The following is a 20384-nucleotide window of genomic DNA, read 5'->3' on the forward strand; positions in this document are numbered from 1 at the left end:
ATGCCCAGATTTATGTGCTCAGATTTATGCGTACTATAGTTTCACAACCAGGCATTCAAGGAGTCTCCATTTGCGTGTGTGTATGTGAAAATGTGTGTGTTTGTGCCCCCTCATCTGCACTTGGAGCAGCCGTTTGGAGCCTGCGTTTGATTGAGTGAAGGCCAACGCAGCCTGAACACTCCCTCTAATGGAAGAGCGGAGCCCAGCAGCTCAGTAATGCACTGACCCCAGAGCTTTTACAAACGCTGCCAGCCGATAAGTGGCAATATGCTGGATCTTATAAAATTAACAAGACTCGGCTATGGGGTGGTGGGAGAGGGAGGGAGGGAGCTCGGAGGGTGGCAGCGGGAGAGGATGACGTACCTATAGCACTTGTAAATATCAATATGCATGCGTGGAGGGATTATAGCCGTTCTCGACTGTGTTTTATAGCCACGGCGACGTGATTTGATATTTTCTCACTCATTTCTTGGCTTTTTTAAGGGAAGTTTACAGGGAAGCCTTTACGGGGCCCGTTTATGTTAGATAAAATGTCTCTCAAGGCGTTTTAATGCTGCTGAATTTATGAACACCGCCGTGAGAGGGCCAGGTGCTGGGAGAAGCTTACGTTGAGCAAGGCCTTTGAACCGGATCCCAGGCAGTGTGGTTCTCTTCATGGCACCGCAAGGGGTGTGAACGTGTGTGTATATTGTGTATGTTTACCGTACATTCCCTCCTAAACCTCCTGCGTTGTGACATCTACAGTATAAGCTCGAAGTTAAACAGCCCATATGCCCGGTTATGCACCATCTGTTGTGTTTTAGGGTGGAGAGGGCTTCATCCAGGCAGAACAGAACGTTTTCAAGCGCTCCTGAAATACATGCAAAATGATATTACAGCCACAGCCACTGTCTCGACGCATCCGAATCTGATTTAGGACTGAAATAGGTTTTATTCCTCTGTGCCTCCCAGTTTAACCTCCTCACCTTTCTCACACAGGATCAGGCTGGGTTTATGTGCATGGGAAGCCTGTATTTGTGTGCATTTTCGCCCATATACTGTGCATCTGTGCTTGTGTGTGTGTGTGTGTGTGTGTGTGTGTGTGTGTGAACAGCTATTGTCTGCCAGTGCTCCAGCCAGGGCTTCAAAGTGAATTATTCATGCGAGATTTGAATACATGCAAATGGTTCACTCTCCTCTCCTGGCACAGATCCAGGTTACCTATGGCAACGGCGCCTTCAAGAAGCATCTTTCCACCCCTCCTCCTCCTCCACCACCATCTCCTCCTCCTCCTGCTTCTCTCAGGCACCCGCCCTCCGACCATGTTATCCACCCAGTGGTATTGTTTCGATTGTTGCAGTACCAGGCTGGGTGGCTGCACACTGTAGGGTGGCAGGATATCCCATAATTCACACTCAAGGTCATACGGGCAGGGAGGATGAGAGATGGAGGGATGGACAGATGGAAGGAGGGCAGGATCCCTCCGTCCAGCCGCTTAGACGTGAAGTTCAGGAAGGCAACGCATAGGAAAAAGAAGCTGTGTCAGGTGGTGGGTGATGCTATCATCAATGCGACAGAGCGGGCACACACTCACCTACGATTCAGATTTAGTCACAGCTCGTGTGCAGTGCAGCAAAACAGGCCGAGCACAGAAAATATCACTGCCTTTGAATGCAGCATACCATTACTCCAATACCTTATTTATTTCAGTAAATGTGAAAGAGTAATCAGCCTCTAATAAATGAAAAAAATATTTAAAACTTTTAGAATAGTACAGTAGTGTAGTATGAAGAAATGTTTAATTATAATAAACAAATTCAGATTTTAGGATTTTGACTGATGTGTGTGGGTCTGTCATGTTTCATCTGTTTAATGGAAATTCCTGAATGTCCTGAATGTGTGTGGTGTGTGATGGAAAATATTTAATAAATGAGCCACTGAAAATCATTCTTGGTTTATCTTGTCATGTTTATCTGCAATATAATGGTCTCTAATTTCTGGATATTTTGGTTGAGTGTCTCACTAGGGATGTTTTTTTTTTTGTTTTTTTTTTTAAATAATAGAGTTTAAATAAATAACACTAAATAAAAACATTCTTTAAAGGAGAGGTATGATCTCAATTTTCATAACAATGTTATAATTATTATAATTTTCTTTCAACTATTTCCACTCTATACTTCCTTAATTTTCTCATCACAACATCTGTGTATCAAAAAATTAAATCAAAATCCAATACATAAATTATTTCTACCATTTTAGTGAGTAATTAGTCTTTGTTTTTTTAAAATGAATTTAATGGTTTTGTTTTTCACAAAATTTTCAGAATCATTGACACATTAAAAAACAACAACACAATATTTGCACCATTAATAATGTAATACAAATTTTACACAGGATGCTTTAATGACAGTATGTAAGAGTAAGACTAGAGTAAGAGTAACAGCGTGTCAGTGAGCAGAGGGCAGGTCAAGTTCAGGCCACGAGGTGATCAGAGCCTAACTAACATCCATAATGGTCCAGGAGGCAGCGAGAAGAAGAACAGCTGCTCAATGCTGCCATCTATTGCAGAAGAAGGGGGCAGGTGGCGTGGCACACATGTAGGTCAAAAATTATTAGTGACAATGACAGTCAGTGCATGTTTACCTGTACAGATATGACATATTGGATATCATTATTTATTTTTTTTACTTTTATTTATTGTATTTTAAGTTGAGCTTTTTCGTTCTTTCAGCAGAGAAAGCGCAAAATGATATAGTTTTCCAATTAACACAATTATTCTTCAGCTAAATATTTTGTGGTTGCACATTTGAAGGCTTAAGATTGTGTGCCTCATAAAAACCTGTTGTAACTATACAACCTTCAAATTTCAACTTCAAATTTACACCTGCTATTTCATGTTTCTGATGTATGCAACTGGTTTTGCTTATCACATGGCGCCCTCGTGTGGACAAAAGAACTCATTGCTCTGTATTGTGGATGGACTCTTTATTGCATGGTCAGTTATGCTTGAAACAACTGTAGACTTACATCTCTGGAAATACTTAAATGTACATTAGCAGAGAAAATATGATTTTTCATTGTGTAACATGACACTTATGACAGAGTTAAGTGCTTTGGCATGTTTAGATGTTTTAGTTAAACAGTACTTTACAATCAAGTAAAAGCAATAATTAAATCTGCACAACAATGTGAGCACAGTATAAAAATGAAATCTTTATAGATATGTATATAATTCAAAATCTGTAATATACATAGATTAATTTCTTATATTTGATTAAGTTTCACTTATTGGACATTATGATATTGTACCACACACCCTCAGTGCTGGATGGACAGTGAAACTGTGCAGTCCTGCTGACATCATCACCCTCCTACAATTCTGTTCCATCAATTTCAGTTGAATCAACATCGGCACCATCATAAAATTTAAACTTAAAAACAAAACATATTGCATAATCACCCTTTTGTTACAGCTCATACACCCTGCATGACTGGGCTATTTAAAACAATCAAAGAGAAAAAAAAAACAATGATAAAAATAAAATCCAAATCCAAAGAAATACAAGTGATTAAAAACAGAGTTCTCTCTGTTGATTCAGGATTAAGTTGAAAGAACATTGTAGATGTAATAAAGTGCGAGCCTTAACGTATTAACACAACACAAATAAGTCCTCCGTGTACATGTAGCAAAAACAAAACAGTTGTTATTCACTGTTCTACCGTTAATCACTTCAGCCACCGTGGTGGTACCATAATTTCAAAATGTTGCGATTGTGTGAACGACAATTTAAAGACACTTTTTTTTGTCTCCTCACTCAGCTGCGTTTCCCAAAAGTTTGAGGTGCTGTGTTTCTGTGTGCACAACACATCTCTCGCCCACACTCATCCACTCCTCTGACATCCTGTCTGAAGGGAACAGGAGTGTGCAGCAGGATGGCCCTGCACTGAGTGCAGAGACTTATTATTGCCATACAACAGACTTGACCACCTTCCTCATGCCAGTCTCATCTGTGCTTTTCTCTTCCCCCTCTGTTGCTGCTCACTGACTCAGTGGGTGAAGTAGCCCATCTGATGCAATTTGAGCAGAAGGCTGTGCGTGATGTCGAATGTGGTGAAGCTAATCCCCACAGCGATGGGCCCTTTCAGCCAGTTCATGCTCAGGCCTTTGTATAGTCCTCGTATCACTCCCTCCTGTGTTACAATCTCACGCATGGTCCCCAGAATTGTGCCATAGGATGAGCCTGTGACGCCGGCTGTCTGCATGCGCCTACGTACCACGTCCAGAGGGTACGAGGCAGATTGTCCAATCAGGCCTGCGCAGGCGCCAAAGGCCAAGCGCTCGTAAGGGTAAGGCTGGGATCGCTTGGTTTTTTCTTCAGTGAAAGAAAAAGAACACAAAGAGAGAAAGAGTTCAACATCATCATCAACATTTTCAGCAGACATCTGATATTTCACTTCACTGAACTGAATGCAGGCATTAAAAGAAAAGAAAAAGTACTGTCGCTCTGTACCTGTGTGTAGCTTCTTGAGGGTCTCATATGTGAAGAATGTGATTCCTGCGTATGGGATGACACCCAGGATTGTGGGGGTGAAACCTCTGTAAAGGGTCCTCACGCCTTCCTCTTGGGAGATCCGCACAAAAACGTGCATGATGTTGCAGTACCTGTTGGAAAAAGAGGCATCGCACAAAGACAGAGAAGTTACTTATCAGCTGTTAAAGACCATCTACCATTGTGTTCACTGCCATAATGCTAAGTCTGACTTTTTGACATCTGTTTAACCATATCAAAATTAAATACATCATGTCAAATTTGCAGGAACTACAGAATGAACATAAAAAGCAAACCACAATGTAGTTAACGTTAACTGGAATACAGTCATAGCTAGCTTAAGCTAAAGCTAATTTCTGACTGACTGGTTTCCTGTAACTGAAAAATACCATGGCAGGACAGGAGCTTACATTTCTCTGGCGGTGACTGCCATCCTGGCTCGCACCATGTCCAAAGGGTAGGTAAGCATAGCAGCAGTTGTGCCGGCCAGAGAGCCAGCCAGGAAACGTGGGAAAGGAGGCAGAGCTCTGAAACAAACAACACAATTAACTGTGGTAAGTTACAGAATTTTTTTTAAAAATTCATCTTTTAGCTGGCTAAAACTTCAATCTGTTGATGACAATAATAGCAAATATAACATTTACCATGTTCACCACCTTAGTTTAGCATGTTAGCATTTGTTTTAGCACAAAACACACAGTCTGTTAAGGATAATGGGAATGTCATTAGTTCTGCAGGTATTTGGTCATAAATCAAAGCATTGACCCGATGATGATGGTGCTCAATGAAAACTCAGAGGATTAATGTTATTTCAATTCATTCTCCAGGGATAACGAATGTCTGTACCATATGTAATGGCAATGCATCTATTAATTTTTTTATCATTTCAGTCTGGACCAAAAATGTTGCCCTACACTGACATCCATACAACCACGCTGCTAGTATAACTAAAAGCCTAACCACGTTGTTTTTATGAATGAAAATAAATGTTGATTAAATCCTCACTATTGAAAGACATGAGTATTTACTCACTTTCCCTGGTAGCCGTAGTAGTTCCCCAGTAGTTTTTTGTACTGTTCGTGGGAGCAGAACTGGATGGCAGCATAGGGCATGACCCTCACCATGGTGGCAGAGTTTCCCCTCCACAGACTGAGCAGGCCATCCTTCATGTACGTACAGTAAATGAGCCTGAAGGCCTCCTGAGGAAAGTGTATATAGTGTGTTGGGTTAGGAACAGAGGTAGATGCCCCTCACTTTCTCTATATAAAATATCCTAAAAATCATAATATGGTCAAGATATTCTAGCAGAATAATTAGGCATATGACTGCATATTAAGTTTGTATGTGAGTGTGCAAATACAGTTAAGTAATAACAAAAGATCAACTGCATACATCCTGGGCTTGAAACTAAAGATTTTTTTTTGTTTACTAGTTTGGTACTAAGTGTGAAAAATTATGACAAAAGTTAATGTGCAGACAAATATTGATTTTAAGTAAAGAAAAGCAAATAAACACGAATATGTGAGAGGCTGGGACCATCAGCTGTTTGACCTTTCTACATGACAAACAATTTATTAGTTATCAAAATAGTAACCAATTATTTTTTAAATCTGTCAGTACTAAAGTACTCTACCTTTGTCCTATGTAGTTGTGTAAATCCAGAATTACTCAATGACTGATTTTATGATAGGATAAATAACTGAACTCACCTTAGCTGAGAATCGTTTTGAGGACACTGTGAAACAACAACAAGAGACACAGTGAACCTTAGAGTTCAACAACACTCTCTCTCATGTAGGCTAAACATCTACTAAGAGGATTAGTAATTAGTTAAGAGCAGAAAAACAATTGTTACTTTTTCTGTGGAGGGGAAAACACGTAACAGAATTTAAATCACTTACATATAAAGCCTGTTTATATTTAAAAGGTAGTTTTAAGGAGAGTTGTTCTTGCCTTGGAAAATGATCTTGGTCCGATCCAGAGGTGCAATGACCGTTTTGGCCACAGCTCCAGCAAACGCACCACACAGCAGGGAGTCCAGAGCAGTCCATCTGGGCCTCAAGTCCTGTTTGTACACACAAACATGTAGCATGGACAAGTGAGGACAAAGAAAGTAAGTCTGATCACTTGTCTCTTTATATGTGCATATATGATCTTCACAAGCAAGTAACATAAACATCACATGCTTATCAGCATGAACACTCATGTCTGTCACTCAGCAAAGTTAACAGCAACAACAACAGAACAGTGAAATCTGCACGTGAATTAACACTAGAGAGCAACTGTTTGTGTCAGAATCACAAGAGATAACACCAACCTGCGCTTCACTGAAGCACAGCCATTTGTGTGTGTGTGTGTGTGTGTGTGTGTGTGTGTGTGTGTGTGTGTGTGTGTACGCACACATGAGCATTCATTCACCTGTGAGGAGCAGCTGAACCCAATAAACAATCCCACTGACTGATAAGCAGAGCTTTGGCACGAATAACAAACATGTTTCACAACTTAAACACGAGGAGGGAAGACATGGTTTTAGACTTAATTCATTTCCATTTATAACTATAAATTATTTTACTATTACTGCTTACTATACAACCAGTCAATTTACCTGGCTACATACACTGTCAGAGGTCAACTTTATTGTAAAAGTTTGTATTATTTGGCACTGCTCTTATCTTAAAATGAGCTTAGCTTTAATTTTAGGAAAATGAATGTTTGAAAACATGCTTCTTTAATATATTAAAACATGTAATCACAAATTTACACGCTACTTATTATTCAATGCAACCTTCTAATGTAAGGCCAGCTTTAGATTAGCAGGCTCCTCGCTGCTATTTACAGCAGTGTACTGGGCATGCCCTTCTAAAGTATGTGCAGCACCAGGAAGACGCTACAGCATGTCACAAAAACAGGCCCATGACATTGAGCAGAGCCACAAGGTATGGCCTGTTTTATGACTGATTATAAAGAAACAACACCACAGGGGCATTATAGAACAAGTTCTAAAATGGCGACTATTAAAAATAAGATAAGATAAGATAATCCTTCATTAGTCCTACAGTGGAGAAATTTACATTGTTGCAGCAGCAGCAGAGATTGAAAAGATAAAATCATAAATACAAATAAAAACACTAGATATAAGCAAGATAATATTATAAAAAATATGAACATAAGAGCAGTATAAACAGGACAATGTAAGAAAAGTATGAACAAATATACACACGACTATACGACTATAGACAGACTGAACTAAATACAGATATTGCACATTTTGAAAATGGAATTGCACACAGTGAATGACTGACAGCAGCTGTTTTGCCAGGATGGATTAAAGTGCAGAGCCTAGTGAAATGGTCCATGTGACTGTGTGGTCTACTAAGAGAAAAGAATCTACATTCATTACAAATGCACTGCTTTAATTTATACAGTCTAAAGGTATCACATTGAAGACTGACTGGCACTGTTTTAACTGCTCTCAGGCCCATGACAAGATTTTCAATCTCCAACTTGAGCTTTAGTAAAGAAGATCAAGTTAAAATCCAGTCCTGCAACAACCTGAAATGCAATCCATGCCCTAAACTGCTCTAACGTGTCAAAACATGTTGGTAAACAATAAAACAATGACCCGTCTGAGTCATAGAAGAGCCTGTACTCACTTTTGCTTGATTGGAGGGTGGCAGGGCCAGCACGGTGGCCTGGGCCACGGGCAGGCGGCTCTGATGGTCGTGCACACGGTGGGCCATGTGTGCCCTTCACAGATTACCGAGGCTGTCAGACACTCAGCGACTCATTCAGGAAAACGCGCTGTAGATGACAATAAATGAAGAAATGTGCGAGGAGCGGTTAAAAAGAGATTTTTGCAGAACAAAAACAACAGCCCACCGTGTCGCACTGCCTCAGTGTGTTTATCATAAGGACAGTGCGTGATTGCACGTACGCCCATACCCTACATAAACGGACCCGAGCTTGTAAACAAGGGATTGTATTACAAAAGATCAATGCATCGTTATTATTTTCCGGCATAGAAGTAAATGCACTGTTAATAGCAATCAACCACTACACTGACACACTGACACACACACTGACAATTTCTTAAATGGGGCACATTATAACTTAGAGACCACACCTCAAATGAATAAAACTGCTAATCATAGTTGTACAAAGAATGAATAAACGGGTCCGTGCGTCGTTATTGCAGTTAAATCTAGTGGTGCACCGACCAACTGCAGCATTGTGTTACCTTCGTTTGTGTTTTAAAAGGCCCCGTGTTTACAAATCTTCGACGTGTTGTATCAGTCACCAGTCAGCCCTGTAGATACTTGCACACATTTCTTGTTTGCTCGCTGGAGGCTGGTCAGTCGCTCTTATAACGGCGCACGCCGCGGTGTGTCGGCACGTCTTTTCACGTCGTAGACGCTTCTGGAGATGATTGTGAAAGACAGGTATCAAGCTGCGGCTGAGTGTGTTTGTGTATTTATAGACGACGCCTCCGTGGGAGATTCAGCTTGAAGACGCTACCTGGCTTCGCGCACAAGATTATTGAGGCTTTTCAAGGTCTTAAAGAAAGTGGGACAGCGTATTCTGTATTTTGGACTACAATACCCAAGAGCTAATCCCGTTATTCGGAAAAAATATCGCGAGTTTATCTACAACATTGGGTTGCCATGTTTGTTCATCACATTCAACATGGATAATATTTAGTCTAAACAGACTTGCCATTATATTACAAACAGAACTTTTCAACTTTCTGAGCAGCTGAGGTTTGGTTTGTACAAAACAAATTGTACATGTTAAAGTCTACTTTTTTCTGAGTGCTCATCCATGTGAAATCCTTTTATTTTTGTTGTCCAGCTAAGTAGGTAGGTTCAGGACTGCAACTAACAGTTACAGTATTTTCATTATTGCATAATCTGTTCTGTGCATAATCAGAATTAAATTTAAATGACTTGGTTTGCCTGATCAATAGTCTAAAACCCAAAGTTACTCATTGATCTAGAACAATATGAAATAGAGAAACACAGCAAATCACCATATTTGAGAGGCGAAAACTAGAGGTGGTTTTAATTTTTACTTGATAGATGACAAAGATAATTAGGTGATTATCAAAATTGGCTTGAAAAAGTTGATTGATTTCTGTTAACTGAAGGTCAGTTAGTGCCTAATTGTTCTAGACTTAGATAAAGTAAAACCATTCATTTTAATAATGATCGGTCTCAGGGTGTTAAATTACTGATTGTACATGAATGTTTTAATGTTGATGTTACAGATGACCTACGGTAAGCCACTCCATATGGTTCTCTTAGCTATATGTATTGCATGAAACATAAATAAAACAACAAAAATAACAAAATATAAATTATTCTGAGCACCAGTGTCTCACACTAAAATTGCTTTTGGGGAAATGTATTCACTCATAATTTGTCTCCTTGTAAATGTACTTTTTATGTAAATAATCTAACTGGAATGGTTTATCTTTTGCGTGTATTTGGGGACAAACAGATGAAAATTAGCTTCTTGGCTGGATGTGGCATATTTTCAGAAATGTAGGCTAATTAATATACATCGTCCTTGTCAAATGAATGCATAACTTAAATAAACTAAACTGGTACAAACACGTTTATTATAACCACGTAACAACTTTTAGTCATACACTAATTAAATATTAACTATAAAGAAGAAAAGCAAGCAAAATTTATGGATTTAGGTCTCTGGACGCTTAGACTGGGGGTTGTATCTGACCGAACCTGGCAACCCGGGAGTCTGGCTATAGCGCTGAAAAACTTGTTGTTGTCGGGGAAAATGGCGTCAAACGTAGAGGCCCCGGAGCGCTGGTACCTCGCCCTACTCGGCTTTGCGGAGCATTTCCGAACCTCCAGTCCGCCCAAAATCCGGCTCTGTGTGCACTGTCTACAGGCCGTGTTCCAGTTTAAGCCTCCGCAGAGGATCGAGGCCCGGACACATCTTCAGTTGGGCTCGGTTCTCTACCACCACACCAAGAACAGCGAGCTGGCCCGAAGCCACCTGGAGAAAGCGGTGAGGGACGTTTGATTTGGGAAAGAGCGGGGATGCGGCGGAGAAGGGGACGGTTGTAGGCCGCAGGCAGCGAAAACAGCGAACGGCGGAAGTCTTTAAATAGCTGTTCAATCAGGAAGGTTACATTTGTAGAGAAAATGAAAGATAATATATGTTCGCGTTTCATTTGGTCAGCTGTTTTGTTAAATATTCGTCCCGAGTCGGCAGCTCCGTTCTTTCTGTTGAGTCAGTCAAACAAGCCGCTGTATGGGATTATTAGTGATTCATCAAGATCGCAAACACCGCTAATGTGACGCGGCTAACGTTTTGTTTCTTTTTGTTGCAGTGGTTTATATCGCAACAAGTCCCGCAGTTTGAAGATGTCAAATTTGAAGCTGCCAGCATTTTGTCAGAACTCTTCTGCCAACAGGTAAGCCCTTCTTAATTAATGTTAACATTAATTATTTTCACGAGGAAGAAGTAATGTTAGCCTATCTACATTAATTCATCACTTCTTATCTTGAAGTGAGATTGAAATGTTACTAGAAGTTGTTAATTTAATGGTGTTGCATGCAGGGCAGGCTGAACGTTGGCATTTAATATTGACTATTAACTATTGATCCTTGTAAACAATTTTCAGAATTTGGTGGACTCTGCAAAACCCCTACTGCGCAAGGCCATCCAAATTTCACAACAAACACCATACTGGCACTGCAGATTGTTGTTCCAGTTGGCGGTATGTATGAGTATGAATGTGTCTCCTTATGAGGGCAACATTATTTCATCCACTCAACTCATAGTCATATGCAGGGTAACAAGTCTGAGCGCAATTTGCTCACGCTCACACTTTGTATGTGTTTGTTACATTTTGCAAGAGTCTTGACATTATGCCCAAATAACAAAGAAGTCCCAAGTGATGATAGGAATGTCCCTTTTGTCTCTTTCAGCAACTTCATACACTGGAGAAAGACTTGGTGTCAGCCTGTGACCTCCTAGGGGTCGGAGCAGAGTATGCCCGTGTGGTGGGCTCAGAATATACCAGGTAAATGTCATTCAGTCCTATTCAATACTGTTGCATTTTTAAAGCTTCTAGTTGATAGCATAGACACCTTCAATTTAATAAAACATCACTATTAAACTGGAGCACACAAAAATATTTCTATTACTATGTAGAGGTATGAATAATTTATGAGTCCCAGTGTGTCCATTACATCCTCACTTATCTGCTTTGCTTCTGTTTGTATGTTCATGTTAGAGGGTTTGCCATTTTATAGGCTATCCCAAACCAGATAGTGGGAAGTGGACTATGAATCTATTTGACAGCAATTCTCTTTATTGCTGACTTGTCAATCCCAGTAGCCCTTCACAGAAGTACCCATGTCACAGACTACATTAAACATCATATAAATTTAACAAATTACATATGATAAATTTAAGCTCTCTTTTAATTACTACTAAATTTTTGACCTATAGATAAAACTACATTTTCCTTACTCTTGTCTCTTCATTGTGGGTTCAGGCAAACATTACAAAACATCACAAAATCCTCAGAAAATGCACAGAAAATAATTCATTCTAATTTTTCTGCATTTCATTCAAAGTTAAATGTTGCTCTTGTAAAGTTCTTGTGATAAACATTTCACCAGCTCTCAGTGTGTTTTACATTTTAATATGGTGTTGTCCTTGATGCTTCACACTGGTTGCTTTCTTGCTACACAACATGTTCAGAAATGTTGACTGAGAATAAGGAAAAATCTGACTTTGTGTTTTTGCTTTTTTTAGGGCATTGTTTCTCCTTAGTAAAGGAATGGTGAGTATTTTGTTACCCTTTATCTGTGCTGTCACACCAGAGTAGTGTTCTACATATGTAACAGTAGTGGTATCACCACATAAATGAAAAACAACTGGAGCAACATCAGATGATGTTTTCTTCCTCTTCTTCTTCTTTTAGTTGCTGCTAATGGAGAGGAAGCTTGGGGAGGTGCATCCTCTGCTCACACTGTGCGGAACTATTGTAGAAAACTGGCAGGGAAACCCGATCCAGAAGGAGTCCCTCAGGGTCTTCTTCCTGGTCCTACAGGTCACACACTACCTGGATGCTGGACAGGTAGGAAGTCCAGTCTGGAGAAGTTAGAAAGCATGCATCCATATAGATATAGGGAGAATGTCTGGGTGGAAGAAATCTATCAGGAAGTAAGGAAGAATTTGTGTATCGTGTACACGTATACCTTTAGGTGAAGAGTGTGAAGCCATGTCTGAAGCAGCTGCAGCAGTGCATCCAGACCATCTCTACACTCCACGATGATGAGATTCTGCCCAGCAACCCAGCTGACCTCTTCCACTGGCTGCCCAAGGAGCACATGTGTGTCCTCGTCTATTTGGTAATGCCACTTCTCTCTTTGTACCACACATAAACCACAAGTTATTATAATCTCCCAGGAAGGCTGTCATGGTCTAATTTTTTCCCTCACTGTCAATGGTGGTCATACCACAATCTAGGTGGCAAATATCCTAAATCTTCGTAGATTATTAAAAAAAACAACTGGATTCTCCAACAGCACACATCAGCCCACGTTATTGTTGTTATTTATGAAAAACCAATAAACAAGCTTTAATAAATGGTAAGGGTATGTTGGGGTTGCAGCAGTTGTCAGTGTTACGCAGTGTTCAGGCACACACAGATTACATAAGCCTCCCACTTTTTATAGATACAAAAGCCATTTGCTTAATTAGTGCCCATCAAATACAGACACTAATTTCTAAAATACTAGCTATCGATGCTTCATCAGCTGCTACAGTTATAAACTGAAAGACTCTTATCAGTTGACGAAGAGAGGAGTTGACCAACAAGACAAAGCAAATGTGCCTGTTTGGCAGTATTTCAGATTTAAACCCAATGCCTAAAGAGAACCTGATAACACTGATGAGGCAATCTGTAACATTTTGTCTGAATGAAGATGACAGCATCTGGAGGTAGCACTTCTAATCTACATGCACACACCGTATTGAGCTGACGCCTTTTTTCTTGTAAAATTTCATCGTTCACTAGTGTTGTCACGAGTTTATTACCCAGTGGGAATTTTCCCTACTGTGGCATCCCTAGGATGTTTGTAATTTGCCTCAGGGGTAGTTTGACTCAGTGGCAGTGAGGCAGAGGTTTGGTTACTGTGGCAGCCTTAAACAACACCCTGCCTCTCACTTGCATATGCTGTCTACTAACACCATGGGGATTAGAGATTTTTTTTTCTTCTAACATGCACAATAGTAGGAATTGGTTTACAGTGTTAAAGACTCTGTTGTCATTTTACAGGTGACAGTCATGCACTCCATGCAAGCAGGCTATCTGGAAAAAGCTCAGAAGTACACAGACAAGGCTCTTATGCAACTAGAGAAACTAAAAAGTGAGTTACCCCACTTGTCCCTGTGCTCATGTTTTGAGCAGTAAAACACATTTTGCACTGCTTATTCGTGTACATTTTTTTCATTTTATCTACATGTTTCAGTGTTGGACTGCAGCCCCATCCTCTCTACCTTTCAAGTCATTCTACTGGAGCACATCATCATGTGTCGACTCGTCACGGGCCACAAGGCCACTGCATTACAAGAGGTATATTATTTGTTTGTTTTCATGGTCTTTTATTGAGTATTTAATTTGTGGCAGTGTGCAAAAAACGACAGCCCAGCAAAGTCCAGCTGCCTTGAGAGCTGGGTTTCGTAGCATCTCACAAAAAGATGAATGATGAAAGATGCTTGAACGAGCACGTGAAAGTGAACACTCGCCCTCTGTTCTGCCTGTCCAGATCTCACAGGTGTGTCAGCTGTGCCAACAGTCCCCCAGGTTATTCACCAACCATGCTGCTCAGCTTCACACGCTATTAGTGAGTATTTTAAACCAAAACCCTCTTTCGCATTTGTTTGTACAACTGTGTGTGCTTGGCCAAAAAAAAAAAGAAAAAGGAAAAAAAAGAAAGTTTGAGGACATGGTCAGAAATACTAGAACTGCTGTTTACTTGTAATGTTGACTGAAAACAAATTTAACTGAGGAATATTCTCAGTGGTTGCCTTTGTGTGTTACTTTGTTTTTTAATTGAAAATAAATTATTTGGGAATTTTGGTCTTCCTAAATTCATACTTAAAGATTTATTGTTGCAAAATACCCTTTCACAGTAGATTACCAAATATAAATAAAAAAAATAGACAACTAGCATGTTAGAAATGGTAAGAAAATACTTTTATTACATTACAGTGTTGTATGTAAATTTAAACAAACAGAGAATAAAACAAGACTTAAATGGAATAATCTGAACGAAAATTTTCCACCTTAGAAATGTAGAACACTCTATAAGGCCAAATTGAAAACTAACTATAACAAAACATATTGAAATAAGAATTTTGAATAGTGGTAAAATTATGAAACTTTAGTTGACTTATCAGGAACACCGAAGCATAGAAATTGACATCTTTCCTTCTGTTCTTTTCATATCCCAGGGTCTGTACTGTATCTCAGTCAACTGTATGGATAATGCAGAGGCACAGTTCACTACAGCCCTGCGGGTGAGTACATGCTGATCAATGTCTTCTTTTCTCCTCTTGGTTACCCTCCTGCTCTCTGCTATAGCTGCTCTCTGCTCTTATTTTAAACATGTCCAATGTTGTTGTTTGTGTTCCAGCTCACCACACACCAGGAACTGTGGACATACATTGTAACCAACTTGGCCAGTGTCTACATAAGGGAAGGAAACCGACACCAGGAGGTCAGTCAAGTAATAATGGGTCATGTCTTTAAATTACAACAGTGTAATGCAGCGAACCACTTCTAAAACAAGTGGTTAGTTTACACTCTATATTATGTTTGCGGTTTACTTTTTGTTGAGCCTGACCAAATACATCAGCAGATAACATTGGTAGTGGCATATATATATATACAGGCCAGTAGTAACAAGAAGTTGCTGTACAGAAATGTCAAATACAATTTTTTTTCGGTGGTTTTCTAAAAATAGTGTTGCTATTACGTAGTTTGTCCACCAGAGAGCACTTGTGTTTATTTTTCAACTGTAAAATGTCCCATGTTACACAGTGCTTTGATAACCAAATTTAAGTGATCCTTATCTTGGGTCTAAGAAAAAAAAAAAAACACAGGGTTTGAAGTAACCTTGGACAAAAGCACGCTCTTATTTTGAAAACAAAGGGAGAGACAACCCTGTTAAACTAATGACTAATCACTGTTTTAACATATTTTCTTTTCAGCTGTACAGCCTCCTGGAGAGAATAAACCCAGACCATAACTTCCCAGTAAGGTAAGAAGCATGAGAGTTCTTACAATGTGTGCATATATAGCATAGGACGATAAATTAAAGCGATGCGTTTTGTTAAAACTTGCTCATGTTATTAAGAGTTCAACAACTGGTTTTTGTTTTTGATTCAGCTCCCATTGCCTCCGAGCTGCAGCCTTCTACATCAGGGGACTCCTGTCCTTCTTCCAAGGACGCTACAATGAGGCCAAGTATGACAAAACTAAAAAATCATGCAAACACACCCACAGGTCAACTCTGCCCCGACACATATTTATATTTCTTTGTGTTGCAGACGTTTCCTTAGGGAAACCCTGAAGATGTCTAACGCTGAGGACCTGAACAGACTGACTGCCTGCTCTCTGGTTCTGCTGGGCCACATCTTCTACGTACTGGGCAACCATAGAGTAAGACTAAATGCATGACAAATGGGTCTGATGTTTGGGCTAAGAATTCAGGACAGGTGTTATAACAACCAGGTCACCAGAGCTGAACATTATTCCTTATCTTGTTTAATTGACAGGTATCGAGGTGAGACAAAATGTTCTACTATCCAGTCTGTTCAAGTCGGGCCTCATTTTTAAAGCTGTTTTATAATTCCAAAAATAGAAGCATTGTACACTAATAAATTATTCTGTTTTGTAAAACTGCTCATATGATCACTTTATGTAACAAACACAGTGAGCTTGAACAGATCTGCATGTTCACAGGCCTCATATCCCAGCACGCAAGCTCCTACAGTTAATCTACATCTGTTGGTGAATACAGAAATGCCAAATTTAAAAAATGGAGTGGAAATTGCGTGGCAGCACATCACAGCAGCGGTGAATAAAGCCATCTCAGGGGAGCTGAATCATCCAGAAATTAAAAAAGTGTTCACACGTCACAGTTGAGGCAACAGAGCGTGTTGTTCATCAGCTCAGCACTGGTACCACTGGTTGGGGTCATAGCAGCACACCACCCTTGAGATTATCATTTCACAGAGGAGGAGGGGCACTGCAGGTGAAACAGGCCTTTTAATTCTTATGTTCACGTAAGATGACAAAGCAAAAAGACTGACAGAGAAACATGGATAGAAAAATCTAACCCTGATAACCCTGCAGTATTTTCCACATGCGTCCGTACTTAAAAACGCTTTTAATGCTAATGCTGTTCATAAAAACTGCCTCCATCTGTGATGTTTCCACTTTTCTGGTTCTCAAACAAGTTGCTCTCTTTTCCTTAAAGGAAAGCAACAACATGGTTGTACCTGCCATGCAGCTGGCCAGCAAGATCCCTGGACATGTCTGTTCAGCTCTGGTCTTCAGCACTGTTGAAAGGTACGTAATGACCTCCCTTACCTTGTGAACTACTTTTTTTAAGCTCTTTGTTTTGTCACTTGCAAACATTTGAATGAAAAAACAGGCTTTGCTTTGCTTTACTGTGAGAATACTCGACTTTTCCATCGCATTTGATGCACAAAATCTCTGTTCTCAAGATGCAAGCCCTGCTCAAAGATTTTGACCCTGTGTTGTGCTTGTAGACTTGAACAAGGCCCTTGGGAACACTATGGATGCCCATGAAGCAGCCCAGATGCATCAGAACTTCTCCCAGCAGCTGCTGCAGGACCACATCGCTGCCTGCAGCCTCCCTGAGCATAACCTCATCAGTGTATGTCCAGCAGATTAACGTATTTTCCAACTTAACATACCCTTACCCTCCATTATCTCCTCTCACTCTGGTGCCATATTGGATTTACATACTTAGGCTTCATTATGTTGTGTCTGTTCTGTGTTGGCGTTGTGTGGTGCTGAGATTACAGTATTTCTCTCTGTTTTCCAGTGGACCGATGGCCCTCCTCCTGTCCAGATCCAAGCCCAGAACGGCCCCACCACCAGCCTTGCAAGCCTGCTATGAGGAACCTTCTGTCTCGCATATCACAGTAACTGGTACATTATCACAAGCAACAGACTGATGCCTAACAACCTGCTATCAGACCACTGTGGCTGAGGGTTGGGAGGCTTTTTAACAGGTGACAAACCTTGAACCTTCACTTTATTAGCTTCTCAAGATTGCTTCCTGATCATCTGCTATTACATTTTTAATTGTCATAAAACAATTACAACTGCTGTTGTTGTAAATGTATTTCATCCTCTCTGATGGCATGGAGGCTTATGGGGCATAAGGGCAGGGTTGGACTCTTGATTACAGTAGTGAAGGACATGCAGTGACGTGTAAAAGGGCTTCTTTGCCTGATTCAGAGAATCCTTCTCTTCATTTGACAGGTTTCTTTTCCATTTGTTGGAAAAACGGGGGGGGGGGGTTAGATAGGTGGGCAGTAAAGAAGTGTAGAAGAAAATTAATTTATTCATGTTGATATTTTTGTAACTGTTGGTAAATATTTTACATCTTGCCTTTTTGTATGGATGCTGTTTTTCGTTTCATGCATGGAAGTTACTGATGTGGACTCCCTGTATATTAGTTTCTGACCTGGGTTGCTAACAATAAATTCTTGGTAGATCATTTTTGCACAAAATCCATATTAGAAAGAAAATAGAGACCTCTTGTAATATATTTTCACAGAATAATCAGTTGATCAGTTGGCAGTATACATTGTTTTGGGACAGTGCATAAGCAACTGTGTGCAGTTCCTCTATGGACCAGAAGATGCCTCTGTTGGGTCTGTTAATGAGTAACGTTTAATTACTTCTGGATTTTATATCATTTGGTGGCTATAAAAACACATTTAACTGATGTATTTTTTGAAGTTCCATAATATATGAATCCCTGTTGATTTATTAATTTTTACAGATCATGTTTAGACTTTTGGAGCTTACAATAATCTTCTGATATTCAAAAAGTGAATTTATTTTATTTTGTTATATTTTAATTTGTCTTGATAGATCTACTAAATGGTTTCTTTACAGTATGTTTGTATAAATTCGCCACTTGTTGAACCTTTATTGTACAGTGACTTTTTTATAAAGTCAGTTTAGTAAAGTGTGATATGTATTTTTAGCTATCCTATGTAGAATTCTCAATGCTTGGTATTTAAGGCACTCTGTAAGGACACAGTTTAAGCTTGAGTACTAGCCATATTCTATCCAATGCCTACATTTTTAATGCTTACATTGTTTTCAATAATTTTCCAATAAAAATATGATTGAAAGTTTGTAATTTACTGATTTCCCTTTCACTTTGTAGATGTAACAGTTGGTGCTTAATCAGTTGTGTTGGTCAGCTGTTTTGCTGTGCATTAGAGATTTGCACAGTCAATTTGTTGATTGATCTGCGCTGTCTTCATACAACTGCAGATACTGGAAGCAAACTGAGCCACTCATCTTACTCATTTCCAGCACAGTAAACACTGCAAACAATGGTAAAGAAACTGAGCACCTTTGTCTGTATGATGCATCATTAATTCCACACAGTACTAAATCACTAACTACTGTGGTAGTTACAGTAAACGTGATGAGAATGAATTTATAAGACACACTTAAATTCTATATGCTCTGATTCTTTTCAGGGGTCTTTTGTAATGTTTTTACCTTTAACACTTAGAGAAGAAAACATATTAGGACTAAATAAATATCTGTGCCTGGAATGTACCATCAAAAATAATTACACTGACTTTTTCAGTGGTTAATTACAATTGATCAACTGGTGCATTTCCAGAACAATTTCTAAAGTGAGTCATTGTAATTTGAGTGCTTCTAATGTTTTACTCACTCTGATCTTGTATGTATGTATCGTAAAACTTTATTCATGGTACAGAGAGGTTGTAGATATAAGAACTGGACATGCTATAGAGATGTTGCATTGTGTTACATAAGGGTAAAAATGTGTTGACATGTTACCGATCCTAATATCTGTCGTTCATTTCCTGTCTTACCGTTTGTTGGATCTGTGAACATCCACGTGCTAGTCTTGGCTCCAGTACCTCAGCCAACTCACCCCATCTTTTGTCAGAACATATAAACAACTGTCTGGTTCAGTCAAGAGCTCCTCTCCTCCTTCCTTTATTTTTCTCCTCACATTGTTATGAGATCATGGCCAAGGTTGCTCCTTTCTCACTGGGAAAATATTCATTTGCGCCACTCAGAAGTGTACTTAACAAACTACTGAAGTCTACTCCACACTTTTATGTATCCTCCTTTGGGGTTAACACTGTACAGATACAAAGCAGGGCCTGGACTGCTATGACTACTTGTTCAATACATTAATGTAGAGAGGTGAGAACTGAGGAGAGAGCTCCTGCTCCCATGCCTCCTTTGCCCCCTGTGGTAGGCCCCGTAGACCAGCTTGAACAGGAATAAAACTCTGAATACTTCCTTCGTGCCTGTAGCTAAGGATGCCCTCATCTTCAGCATTGTTATCTCGCTGGTTTGAACTTCTACAAGACTGTCTGACTGCAGGTGGTAAACTGAGTTTCAGAGGTGATTATTATCAGGGCAGTCTGAACAGCTCTGCAATTAGCCAGGAAGCAACTGGGTTTCTTTTAATGAGGATAACCACAGGAATTCCCACCCCAACACCAGATCACCAGCTGTGGCTACAGAGCTGGCCTGGCAGGGTA

At 39.8% G+C, this 20384-nt stretch overlaps 2 protein-coding genes across 2 annotated transcripts; one reads left to right on the forward strand and one right to left on the reverse strand.

Moving 5' to 3' along the window:
* Window positions 1-2949: 2949 nt before the first annotated feature.
* LOC108879149 (mitochondrial coenzyme A transporter SLC25A42) lies at window positions 2950-9137 on the reverse strand. Its single transcript, XM_018670345.2, has 8 exons — window positions 8767-9137; window positions 8183-8330; window positions 6483-6594; window positions 6239-6264; window positions 5562-5728; window positions 4940-5056; window positions 4491-4642; window positions 2950-4352 (listed from the first exon to the last, which is right to left on the reverse strand). Exons 2-8 carry the CDS (start codon window positions 8267-8269, stop codon window positions 4027-4029), a joined length of 987 nt encoding a protein of 328 aa, XP_018525861.1. The 5' UTR covers window positions 8270-8330; window positions 8767-9137; the 3' UTR covers window positions 2950-4026.
* A 1120-nt stretch (window positions 9138-10257) lies between these two features.
* On the forward strand, window positions 10258-18985 carry LOC108879146 (MAU2 chromatid cohesion factor homolog). The gene is given in 19 exon segments (XM_018670338.2): window positions 10258-10559; window positions 10885-10968; window positions 11179-11274; window positions 11486-11580; window positions 12321-12348; window positions 12490-12645; window positions 12773-12919; window positions 13849-13939; window positions 14042-14145; window positions 14339-14416; window positions 15027-15092; window positions 15209-15292; window positions 15786-15835; window positions 15964-16041; window positions 16125-16236; window positions 17057-17107; window positions 17109-17148; window positions 17352-17479; window positions 17651-18985. Coding segments are annotated over 19 exon segments (1797 nt in total). The 5' UTR covers window positions 10258-10325; the 3' UTR covers window positions 17726-18985.
* The last annotated feature ends 1399 nt before the right edge of the window (window positions 18986-20384 follow it).

The sequence above is a fragment of the Lates calcarifer genome, linkage group LG17 (genome assembly GCF_001640805.2).
Source record: "Lates calcarifer isolate ASB-BC8 linkage group LG17, TLL_Latcal_v3, whole genome shotgun sequence".
Taxonomy (NCBI): Eukaryota; Metazoa; Chordata; class Actinopteri; family Centropomidae; genus Lates; species Lates calcarifer.

What these genes read in the sequence shown, in the direction of transcription:
- LOC108879149 (XM_018670345.2), bottom strand. Translation starts at nt 8,269, where the DNA reads ATGGCCCACCGTGTGCACGACCATCAGAGCCGCCTGCCCGTGGCCCAG. An exon ending in CACCCTCCAATCAAGCAAAA is followed by an intron (nt 6,595 to 8,182) that starts GTGAGTACAGGC and finishes GTGTACAAACAG; the next exon opens with GACTTGAGGCCCAGATGGAC. An exon ending in GACCAAGATCATTTTCCAAG is followed by an intron (nt 6,265 to 6,482) that starts GCAAGAACAACT and finishes GTTGTTTCACAG; the next exon opens with TGTCCTCAAAACGATTCTCA.